The sequence below is a fragment of the Euleptes europaea genome, chromosome 2, assembly GCF_029931775.1.
Source record: "Euleptes europaea isolate rEulEur1 chromosome 2, rEulEur1.hap1, whole genome shotgun sequence".
Lineage (NCBI taxonomy): Eukaryota > Metazoa > Chordata > Lepidosauria > Squamata > Sphaerodactylidae > Euleptes > Euleptes europaea.
This window is the reverse complement of record NC_079313.1, coordinates 132,403,227-132,415,621: the sequence shown is the minus strand read 5'-3', so window position 1 is coordinate 132,415,621 and position 12,395 is coordinate 132,403,227. Positions and strand designations below refer to the sequence as shown.

At 48.8% G+C, this 12,395-nt stretch overlaps 1 protein-coding gene across 1 annotated transcript in view; it reads left to right on the top strand.

Moving 5' to 3' along the window:
• Positions 1 to 11,811: 11,811 nt before the first annotated feature.
• NKAIN4 (sodium/potassium transporting ATPase interacting 4) overlaps positions 11,812 to 12,395 on the top strand; it is a 97,362-nt gene continuing 96,778 nt past the window's right edge. Inside the window, exon 1 of the mRNA XM_056867657.1 lies at positions 11,812 to 11,891. Within this exon, the coding sequence (XP_056723635.1) occupies positions 11,838 to 11,891 (54 nt within the window). The 5' untranslated portion in view covers positions 11,812 to 11,837. The remainder of the gene's footprint in view (positions 11,892 to 12,395) is intronic.

The following is a 12,395-nucleotide window of genomic DNA, read 5'->3' as shown; positions in this document are numbered from 1 at the left end:
AGTCAACTGTTACTTGTCTTACGGTGACCCTGTAGGCAAAAAAAGGCCTTCCAGTTCATAAGAAGCGGGTCCATTTAGAGGGGTATTTCCTTTGCAAATTACAAAGATCTCAGGTAATAAAAGGGTTGCCAACTCCGGGGTGGGAAGTTCCTGGAGATCAGGGGATGGTTAACAAGTTACTGGTGATTCCTGGCCTGGCTGACAGCATCCAGCTGTCCTTGGCCAGGGCCTTCTCATTTCTGGCCCCAGCCTAGTGCCAAGTGAGATCTGGGCCCTGCAGGACCTGAAGCAATTCCGCAGGGCCTGCAAGACTGCCAGGCATATGGTTTCCATCCTGCTGGCCTCCCTCACTTCCCTTCCCTTTCCTTTATGATTTGCTGGATATATGTTATTACTTTTTCTCTTCTGGATTGTGTTATTCTTTTATATCTCCCTCGGTCTGATTCCCTCTATGGCTTTATTGTTACCATGTATGGTTTAAATGGTGCCTTAGATTTATGCTCTAGCTTTAAAGAGAGCCAAAGTGGTGCAGTGGTTAAGAGCAGTGGTTTGGAGTGGTGTGAAACCAGCTGGGTGACCTTGGGCCGGTCACAGTTCTCATTGAACTCTCCTGGCCCCACCTACCTCACAGGGTGTCTGTTGTGGGGAAGAGAAGGGAAGGTGATCGTAAGCCGGTTTGATTCTTCCTTAAGTGGTAGAGAAAGTTGGCATATAAAAACCAACTTTCTTCTTCTTCTCCTCTGTTCTTGCTGCGTGTCCCCTTCAGTGTGGTGTATTTTGATTCAGCCGAGCATTTTGATTCAGCTCTGCTGAGCTGGGGACTACAGGCAGGGGTGAGTTTAAACTTTGCCTTTTTTAAACGCTGGGAAGCCTAACTAAACTGAGAATTGAATTGAGGTTTGCTGGGAGAGGATTGTGGTTGTTGTGCCAGTGGGTGATTAAGGTTGATTGCTGCCTGAAAGCTTGATTGTTACCTTGTTAAGTGGGGCTGTTGTGATTGGAGCTTGTGTGAGAGAGGTGGGGGCTGTGCGCATTTAAATTCCAAGGCTCCTGCTCGCCAGAGGGGCAAGAGCACAAGGGCTCTTGCCCTGTGGCTCTGTAGGGTGAGTATAAAATCTTGTTATCTTGGCAGAGTAACTCGCTCCATCCAGTTGGTGTACCAAGCAACTTGAATATCCCTGTAAATTAGTAGCAGATAGCTGCAGGGCAAGGAACTTCGGCACTCAGATCTTATTTGGTACAGGAAGAGGGCAAGAGAGTAAAAGGCAGGGTTACAACACCAAAGAATAATATAATAATTGATAAATAAATAAAATACCAGTTATGAAGGTAGAAAGCCAGCAGGGGTCAGGGGGCTATCCCGTGTGCTGCATGGAGTGTCACATGTATGATTATCTGCCTGCTGGACAGAAGTCGTGGGTGTGTGCTCGGTGCGGGGAGCTCCTGGCTCTCAGGAAGCGAGTTCACTTCCTTGAGGCCAAGGTAGCTCAACTGGAGGAGCTGAGGCAGGCAGAGAGAGAGGTGACTAAGGACTCCGGGGATGAAATAGTCACATCCCAGTCCCAAGGTGACAGCAACCTGCCAGTCACGGATGATGGAGCCCTTGGGGAAGGAGGCCATGTCACTGAGGTATGGGAATGTGGTTCCTTAGAAGGGACCTCTTCCTTGGTGGATGAACAGATATCCTCTCGTACCGAGGATATACCTCAGAGGGAAGGGGGGCTTCTTGTAGTGGGGGATTCAATCCTTAGTAATGTAGATAGCTGGGTTTCTGGTGGGTGCATGGACCACATTGTGACTTGCCTGCCTGGTGCGAAGGTTGCGGACATTACCCGTCATATAGGTAGTCTGGTAGATAGGCTGGGGAGGAGCCAGTGGTTGCGGTGCATGTTGGCACCAACGACGTGGGGAAATGTAGTCCGGAGGTCTTGGAATCCAAATTTAGGTTGCTCGGCAGGAGACTAAAAGCCAGGACCTCCAAGGTAGCTTTCTCAGAAATGCTACCTGTTCCACGTGCAGGACCAGCTAGGCAAGCACAGTTGGTGAGTCTCAATGCGTGGATGAGTCGGTGATGCAGGGAAGAGGGCTTTAGATTTGTAAGGAACTGGGCAACATTTTGGGACAAGCCAGGCCTATGCAAAAGGGATGATAAAGCGACTGCTGAAAAACTAAATGAATTCTTCTCATCTGTCTTCAATGTTGAAGATACAGGGCAGATTCCTTCTCCTGAACAGAGATTTTGGAGAGGGGGAAATGAGGAACTGAGGCAAATAGTGGTAACAAGGCAGGAAGTCCTAGAACGTCTAGACAAACTGCAAACTAACAAGTCACAGGGACCAGACGGTATTCATCCTAGAGTTCTTCAAGAACTCAAATGGGAAATTGCTGAACTTCTGACAAAGATATGTAATATGTCCCTTCGATCAGCCTCTGTACCAGAGGACTGGAGAATGGCCAATGTAACACCCATTTATAAAAAAGGTTCCAGGGGTGACCCAGGAAATTACAGGCCAGTTAGCTTAATGTCCGTTCCGGGTAAATTAGTGGAAAGCATTATTAAAGATAGAGTTGTCAAGCATATAGAAGGGCAAGGTCTGCTGGGCAAAACCCAACATGGCTTCTGTAAGGGTAGGTCCTGTCTCACTAACCTATTAGAGTTTTTTTGATAGCGTCAATAAGCATGTGAACAGGAATGAGCCTGTGGATATTGTGTATTTGGATTTCCAAAAAGCTTTTGACAAAGTCCCCCACCAAAGACTGCTAAGCAAACTTCATAGTCATGGGATAAGAGGACAAGTCCTCTTATGGATTGAGAGCTGGCTGAAAAATAGGAAGCAGAGAGTAGGAATCAATGATCAGTTCTCACAATGGCAGGATGTGAGCAGTGGGGTGCCTCAGGGATCTGTGTTGGGACCGGTGCTTTTCAACCTGTTCATCAATGACCTGGAGTTGGGGTTAAACAGTGAAGTAGCCAAGTTTGCAAATGACACCAAATTATTTAGGGTGGTTAAAACAAAATCGGACTGTGAAGAGCTCCAGAAGGATCTCTGCATACTGGAAGAATGGGCATTAAAATGGCAAATGAGATTCAATGTGATCAAGTGTAAAGTGATGCATATTGGGACAAAAAATCCCAACTTCACATATACACTGATGGGATCTGTGCTGGCAGCGACAGACCAAGAAAGGGATCTTGGGGTGGTAGTGGATAGCTCAATGAAGATGTCAACCCAGTGTGCGGCTGCTGTAAAAAAGGCAAATTCCATGCTGGCCATAATTAGACGAGGAATAGAGAATAAAACTGCTGATATCATACTGCCCTTGTACAAATCTATGGTGAGACCACACTTAGAATACTGTGTACCGTTCTGGTCACCACACCTAAAAATGGATATTACAGAGCTTGAGAAGGTGCAGAAAAGAGCAACCAAAATGATTACGGGACTAGAGCAACTGTCCTATGGGGAGCGGTTAGGACGCTTAGGGCTGTTTAGCTTGGAAAGAAGGCGGCTAAGGGGAGATATGATAGAGGTCTATAAAATTATGCATGGTTTGGAGAGAGTGGACAGGGAGAAGTTTTTCTCCCTCTCCCATAATACTAGAACACGGGGTCATCTGCTAAAGCTGGAGAGCGAGAGATTCAAAACAGATAAAAGGAAGTATTTTTTCACACAACACATAGTTAAATTAACTTGGTTCCTAAGTCGCTACTTGACTCAAATCTAGCTTTTCTGCTGCAGACCAACATGGCTACCTTCCGAAACCTTCATCAGATACATATCCAATGAAGGAAGCTGTGACCCTTTAAAGCATATACCCTGGAAATCTTTTCAGGGCCACTGGAGGAGGAGGAGGAGAAAAAGAGTTAGTTTTTATATGCCAACTTTCTCCACCACTTAAAAAAGAATCAAACCAGCTTACAATCGCCTTCCCTTACCCTCCCCACAACAGACACCCTGTGAGGTAGGTGGGGCTGAGAGAACTGTGATTAGCCCAAGGTCACCCAGCTGGCTTCATGTGTAGGAGTGGGGAAACCAACCCGGTTCACCAGACTAGCCTCTGCTGCTCAATGTGGAGGACTGGGAAATCAAACCCGGTTCTCCAGATAAAGAGTCCACCTCTCCAAACCACTGCTCTTAACCACTACACCACGCTGGACTTGAATGTTGCTCTTCTACAGCGGACAAACCTGGTTACCCGTTTGAAACTATCGCCTGATAATTGTTTGCAGATTAAACAGATATTAAAGGAACAGCTAGAAGGATGAGTTGAAAAGTTGAAAACCCTAACAGTTGGTGATCTGGTCACGGGTCTCCATGACCACACATCATTTGGCCCTTATTTCTTCCTGTACAGAGAAGTGCTCATGCTAAAGAAGCAGGGCACATTCTGCAGATTTATACGTCAAGGGAAAGGCTGTTGGGACCTCTCATCGCTAGATAAGGTGCCGAATCAAACTGGATAGCAACATGCAAGATTTCTTTCAGGCCAGGTTCAAGGGTGGCGCCAAAGAGCAGAAGTTAATGGATTGATGTCTCTTTCCCTCTTGTGAAATCCGCTAGAGAGTGCAAAGACTGGGGCCTCATTTTAAACCCGCAGTGCCTTAGATGGCCTGGTCCGGTGTGATTCTGCGCTTTGCTTAATCAGCAGCTCACAGGATTGGCTGTAAAATTCACTTATGGTCATGACTGATGAAATGGTCTTCCCTTTTATAAAATGGATAGCATTGCAGAAAAAGATGTGCACTGCATTGCCCCAGTAAATCCTTTTGCATTTCCAGAATAAATATCATTTTTTTTCCTGAGATAAGCAATAAAAAAATGAGAAGGGCGGTGATATCTTTTTATTTGACTATTAAAACATCAGACAAAAATGAGTACACTTGGTGGAATCTTACACCCGGGCGGGCCGTAAAAAATGGAGATACAGGCAAGAGATAGATCAGTGCGAGGAGGCGGACATATATCAAAGGCGGAGAATATAAAAAGGGTCAGAAAAGCAAAAATCAGATGACTTTGTTTGGGATAAGTTGAGGAATGAAGGAAATGAAGAGGACAAATGTAGAGCAGATCTGAAAGGCAATGAGATACAGTGCACTTTCTACTTGTGAAGATGACAGATTTCTTTCCACCCCTGGCACAGAATATAGGTGCAAGGCAGATAAATTTAGGGAAACAATCACACCTCTGTACTCATTGCCTGATGTCCGCAACATCTGGTTGCAGGTGTAAATGAACCATTCACTGATAAAACACCATAAATAGAACTGCAGGTGAATGCGCTGCTTTGTATCTGATGATAATTTATTGGACTTTTATGCTGCCCTTTCCTGACTCTGGTGAGGCTCAGTTTCACACAATTAAAACCAAGAGCAAGTTCCAGTTTAGAGGAAAAAGAAGAGTTTGTTTTTATATGCCGACTTTCTCTGCCACTTAAGGAAGACTCAAACCCGCTTACAATCACCTTCCCTTCCCCTCCCCACAGCAGACACCCTGTGAGGTAGGTGGGGCCGAGAGAGTTCTAAGAGCGCTGTGACTAGCCCAAGGTCACCCAGCTGGCTTCGTGTGTAGGAGTGGAGAAACCAACCCAGTTCACCAGTTCAGCCTCCGCTGCTCATGTGGAGGAGTGGGGAATCAAACCCGGTTCTCCAGATCAGAGTCCACCGCTCCAAACCACTGCTCTTAACCACTACACCACGCTATATTAAGAGTATAATATAGCCAGAAGATAGTCACTTTTTATATCTATCAGACATATTTAATGTCTCTACAATCAGAAAAATTACATAAATCTAAAACTGAAGTATCATTAAGGTAAGGTAAAGGTCCCCTGTGCAAGCACCGGGTCATTCCTGACCCATGGGGTGACAACAGATCCCGACGTTTCTAGGCAGACTTTGTTTGCAGGGTGGTTTGCCAGTGCCTTCCGCAGTCATCTTCCCTTTACCCCCAGCAAGCTGGGTACTCAGTTGACCGACCTCGGAAGGATGGAAAGTTGAGTCAACCTGGAGCTGGCTACCTGAAACTGACTCCCGTCGGGATCGAACTCAGGTCGTGAGCGGAGCTTGGACTGCAGTATTGCAGCTTACCACTCTCATTAGTTATTATCTACCTGGCAAAGTTGTCCAATGTATAACGTAGCTGCTCAAAGCAGTCAGGGTAGTGATATGGACCAGGGCCGCAATGCCTCCAAATTGGGTCGAATGCTTTCTTCTGCACTGTTTCCCTAACTGGAAATCCCTTTTCCCCCGAGCTGCTTTTAACTGGGGGTGGGGGAGAGGCACGATATGGAAGCAAAGTAGCATTTTTGAGTAAGGAAGAAAGTAGGAGAATGTGTTAATGCCCCCTTCCCATCGCTGATCCACATTAGCTCGCCACGTGACTGCTTTTTGCTGCTAAATTACACATCTGAGAATCCAGTCGCATTTCCCCAGTGCCGGGTATTGTCAAGAGGCATCTACTCGGTGGACTGATCAGTACTCATTCCTTTAACCGTGTCTTCTCTTCATCCTGACAGGCATTTGGTGAGGAATCTGCAGCTGTGTACCCAAGCCAGCTCTAGCACAGAGACTGGGGCAGGAATTGTTACGGAAGCAGGCAAAGTGGGGGGTGATCTTTTATTTTATTTTTAATTTTAGGCATTTATACTATGCTTTTCTCCCCAACGGTGACTTGACGCAGTTCACAACGCTGGCCTTCCCTTCTCCGCTTTATCCTGACAACAACCTTGTAAGGTAGGTGAGTCGGACAGTGACTTGGCCAAGGTCGCCCAGCGAGCTTCCATGGCAGAATGGGGATTTGGATTTAGGTCTCCCAGATTTTAGTTCGACACTCACTGCTGGCTCAACGGATTGCATTTTATTTATTTACCTCATTTATACCTTGCCTTTTGAGCCCTTCCTTATATCAGTCTCGTCCATCATTTCCTCACAACAACCCTGCGAGGTAGGTTAGGCTGAGAACTGATTGGCCCAAGGTCGCCGAACAGGCTTCCACAGCAGAGAGACAGATTGTGTGGCGTAGTGTTTAGGGCAGGGGTGTCTGACTCAGTTGTCACGAGGGCCGGATATGACATAAAAGTCACTTGGTCAGGCCGGGCCATGCCTCGCCAGCCCAGATCGAGAGTGGGGTGTGTGTGTGTAGCTACCCTGACTGGCTCGCAGGCCAGATAAGAACTGTCAATGGGCCAGATCTGGCCCCCAAACCTCGGTTTAGAGCAGGGGTCCTCAAACTTTTTAAACGGGGCCAGTTCACTGTCCCTCAAACACTGTTGGGGGCCGGACTGTTGCGGGGGAGGAGGCGGCGGCACGAGGGGGCTCTCCGGAAAAGCATCCTCCTTACAAGCCCGGTCCTTCCCCCTGTAGTGGTTAAGAGTGGCAGTTTGGAGCTGTCAGCTCTTGGCCCATCGAGCCAGAAACCACAACAGAGACAGTCAGGTCCAAAGAAGATGGCTTTACTGGTCAAATAGGTATTACAGAGCATGAAAGGAAAGGTGACAGCCATGAGCTCGCTGCCTAACACCCAGCAGTATAAAGGCAAGGATATTTGCAAGTGATTACAGAACATAAACATAGCTGCTGTTCCCAGGACTGTTCCCAGAGCTTCAAACAGGCTTTGGTATGCAGGATTGTCCTTGAGCTTAGTCTTTGGTCGGGTCAGCGATAGAAACGAAAGCAAAACAAAGTAACTTGAGATACAGGCCTGACAGGAGCGGGGACTCTAGAGAACCGGGTTTGATTCCCCACTCCTCCACGTGAGAAGCGGAGGCTAATCTGGTGAACCTGGTTGGTTTCCCCACCCCTACTCACGAAGCCAGCTGGCTGACCTTGGGCAAGTTACAGCTCTGTTAGCGCTCTCTCAGCCCCACCTGCCTCACAGGGAGTCTGTTGTGGGAGGGTGTGGGAAGGGGATTGTAAGGCAATTTGAGTCTCCCTTTAGTGGTAGAGAAAGTTGGCATGTAAAAACCAAGGCCATTTATTCATGGAAGGGTTTGCCTTGGATTTGCCGCTCTCCAGATGCACATTTTCCCCATCCGAATTCTCCAAACTCTCCCCTGGGGTGGGGGTGGGGATTTACTTTTGAGTTCTGAGAATTCGGATGGGGAAAACGTGCATCTGGAGAGCGGCAAATCCAAGGCAAAACCTCCTGTGCATAAATGGCCACAAGTCTTTTTCTTCTCCCTGGAGATATGCCCAGCCCCCCCAAGGGGCCCCTACAATTATCTCCAGGCCACAAGGATACCCCCAGGAGGAGAGAGAGGCCCGAGCCGTGAGAACTGTGGCCAACTGTGGCCAAAACAGGAACGCCAGGACAGGAAGGGGGCGACTGGGCGGCGTGCGAGGCAGCAAGACGCCTCGCGCACCCAGGAAAGGAGGTTTTGGGCCTGGGAGGGAGAGGGGGAAGGGGGCGACCGGGCGGCACGCGAAGCAGCGAGATGCCTTGTGTGCCCAGGAAAGGGGTTTTGGGCTGGAGAGGGAGCAGGGAATGGGGCGACTGGGGCAGGAGGGAGGCTTCCAGTTGTGCGTACACAGCCAGGAAGCCCAGAAAAGCTCTGGGGAGGGGGGCAAGGGGGGACTGGCTTCCTTGGTCCCCGGGCCGGACAAAAGCCCTCCGGGGGCCTGATCCGGCCCTCGGGCCTTAGTTTGAGGACCCCTGGTTTAGAGGGTCATTCCTCAGGGTCTCAAAACAGAAGCTCTAGCTGCAGATTCTAAACATCGAACATGGACATGGACAGACATAGAATCATCATAGAGTTGGAAGGGACCACCAGGGTCATCTAGTCCAACCCCCTGTACAATGCAGGAAATTCACATCTACCTCCCCCCTTACCCCCAGTGACGCCTACCCCATGCCCAGAAGATGGCCAAGATGCGCTCCGTCTCATGATCTGCCTAAGGTAATAGCATCAGCATTGCTGACAGATGGCCATCTAGCCTCTGGAGTGGTCAGACTTTGGGCCAGGAGACCCAGGTTCAAATCCCCCCTCTGCCAAAGAAGCTTGCTGGGTGAGGTTGGACCAGGCAGATTCTCAGCCTAACGTTCCTCACAGGGTTGATGTGAGGAGAAAATAGGGGCAGGGAGGCCTTCCTGAGCTCCTTGAAGGAGGGACAGGATAAAAAATGTACTTGAGAGCCAGCTCGGTGTAGTGATTAAGAGCGGTGGTTCGGAGCGATGGACTCTGATCTAGAGAACTGGGTTTGATTCCCCACTCCTCCACATGAAGCCAGCTGGGTGACCATGGGCTAGTCCCAGCTCTCTTAGAGCTCTCTCAGCCCCACCTACCTCACAGGGGGTCTGATGTGGGGAGAGGAAGGGAAGGTGATTGTAGGCCAATTTGATTCTTCCTTAAGTGGTAGAGAAATTCAGCATATAAAAACTTCCTCCTCTTTCGCCTTGGATGGATAAATACCTTGTGTATGATATATTACTCGTGTAGATAATCTTCACATACAACAGTGTATTTCATTTGTCTCCAGGTCACCTGTGCAGGAAAGGTATTGTGTTTAAGTGTTCTGGTTGATTATTTTGGTGGATTCTGAACCAAGGGACATTTCGATATTTGTTCACCAATAAACCCAACCTGGAGAGAGAGAAAAATTCCACCATGAGCTGAGTGTGACTCTTAATTACCTCTCCACTGGACACTCTCATGGCTTGAACTCATTAAATGATACAAATGAGCTTGTGTTCCAACAACCTTCCTCAGCAATTGCAGACAGGCTGTGAAATTTAGCAGAACCTGCGCATGAAAATTGTTTTTCCCCCCCTTGTGTGGTTGCCGAAGGTGGCCGTACCCAGACGAGAAAGGCAAGACAGCGATGCTGAGATGGTAACTGTGGCTTGCAAATTTTGTGTTGGGTCCTGAAATGGTAGGGTTACCAACCTCCAGGTATTGGAAGAAAATAAGGCACCACTGTACTAGTATCAAACAGATTAGAAAATCAGTACAGCAGCGAGATGTATTATCAAAAGTGCAAAAGGTTTATCAGTGAGCTACTACTGTAAACATACCAATATATACAACAAGTACACGCGCAACAACAGAACCCACAATACAAAAACAGGTGAAAGAATGTACAATAATATCATAATCAAGAGAAAAGTCTCAGAACAAGTCTCAGTGGTAGAGTACATATGTCCTAATGGAGTAAGTTAATGCCATGTAGTTTTTGAAAGAAGCCCAGGTCACGGTGAGGATACGGCCATTTCAAATTCTTAATTATAAATTCTTCATCAGTCCTTCAACCGGTAATCTTATAATTCTACATATTCACCATCAAAAGGTTGCAGGTTACAAATCCTACAGAAGGTACAATGTGTAGCAATCCGTACTGTAACCTGCAACTCCCTTCGCGGGGGTTGTAACCTGCAATAACCTGTATTTCAAATTGATTGTTTGTACTTTTTCGAAAGAAAGAAAGAAAGAAAGAAAGAAAGAAAGAAAGAAAGAAAGAAAGAAAGAAAGAAAGAAAGAAAGAAAGAAAGAAAGAAAGATATTTTGGGATGTGTGAAAGTGCACGTGTTAAGTGCCGTCAAGTCGCTTCCGACTCATGGCAACCCCCTATGAACAAAAGTCCTCCAAAACGTCCTGTCCGTTAACAGCCTTGCTCAGGCCTTGCAAATTGAGGGCCTTGGCTTCCTTTACTGAGTCAATCCATCTCTTGCTGAACTTGACTCTTCCCTACATAATCAACCTGTTTCAGAAACCTTTCAATACCCTCCCAGAAAATATTTTTGTTAGTCTTTAAGGTGCTCCTGGACTCTTGCCCTTTTCTACTACTGCGGGCAGACTAACACGGCTACCCACTGTGAGTTATCTTCATGGAAGGCACCACCTTTAGCTGTACAGAATGGAAATCCATCAACCTTGTGAAGAAACTTGCACAGGTACAGACAGACATCGTTGTTCTCACCAAATGCAGAAGACTCAACACCATACCTAAGGGACTAAGAATAAAGAATCCACTGCAGTCTACTCACCCCGCTGACCAAGGTGAAAGACTGTGTTATGCTTTCTCTGAGAAACTGCTGAAACATTTGATCAGCATCTTATACCAGAAACAAAAAACCGATCAAGGAAAAGCTTGCTGAACCTGACCCTTCCCTACACGATCAACCTGTTTCAGAAACCTTTCAGTGTGTGTGTGTGTGTGTGAAGTGCCGTCAAGTCGCAGCTGACTTATGGCGACCCCTTTTTGGGGGGTTTTCATGGCAAGAGACTAACAGAGGTGGTTTGCCAGCGCCTTCCTCTGCACAGCACCCCTGGTATTCCTTGGCGGTCTCCCATCCAAATACTAACCAGAGCTGACCCTGCTTAGCTTCTGAGATCTGACGAGATCAGGCTAGCTGGGCCATTTTTTGGGAGTCTTGAAGGTGCTCCTGGACTCTTGCCCTTTTCTACTACTGCAGGCAGGCTAACAGGGCGACCCAACTGGGAATCCTCTCTTGTTGGGGCTTCCTCTTTCCCTGCTTGGGGCAGGAAGGGCCGCCCCGAGGAGAGAGGAGGCCCTCCGGCGCGCATCGCCCTTTTAAGAGCTGCTCCCTCTCTCTCCCACCCACCCCCCAGTCTCCCACCCACCCACCCATCCATCCGAGGTAGGGCTCGCTCGCTCGCTCACAAAGCGCCTCCCCGCGCAGCTGTCTGTCCGCCCGGCTCAGCCAGCCGGAGGGAGAGAGGGAGGGAGAGTCCGGCCAGGGCTGGCCTCCCCCGGGCCGCGGAGTCTCGGAGCGCGGCCCAAGGGGGCGAGGGTGGCCGTCTGAAGCCGGACGCGGCGGGTTTGCAGGCGGCGAGGCGGTGCTGGGGACCCCCCCGGCGGTCCCGGGCGCGCTCCGGCGAGGATGGGCTGTTGCACCGGCCGCTGCACCTTGGTCTGCCTTTGCGCTTTGCAGCTGGTGAGTAGACCCGTCCTGGGGGCCGGGGAGGCCGGGCGCAGTCCGGCAGCCCCTCGGGGCGCGGGGGAGCGGCTGCCCGGCTTCCAGCCGCGGACGGACGCGGGAAGGGCCGGGTTCTGCCTTCGAGCGGTCCCCGTTCCCACGTGCGCTGTGCACGGTCCTTTGAATTTCCATTCTGCCCAGCCTGCGAGGGAGTTTTTTTTGGGGGGGGGCTGGGGGGGAGAAAGCGCGCTTCTTCTTTTGCAACAAGAAAGCGTCGCAACGGGAACCGCTATTGTTATTTTAAAGTTTGGGATAATTCCCAGTGGGGTCGCCGCGTTAGTCTGTCTGCAGTGGTAGAAAAGGGCAAGAGTCCAGGAGCACCTTCAAGACTAACTTTATATGTTGGGATTTGTTTTTTTTTTTTTAATGTCACCTGTCTTATTTCTACTGTGCGTAGTATGATGGTTGATGTCTTTTTGTAATGTGTTTTTTGTTGTGATCCGCCCTGAGCCCACTTGGTGG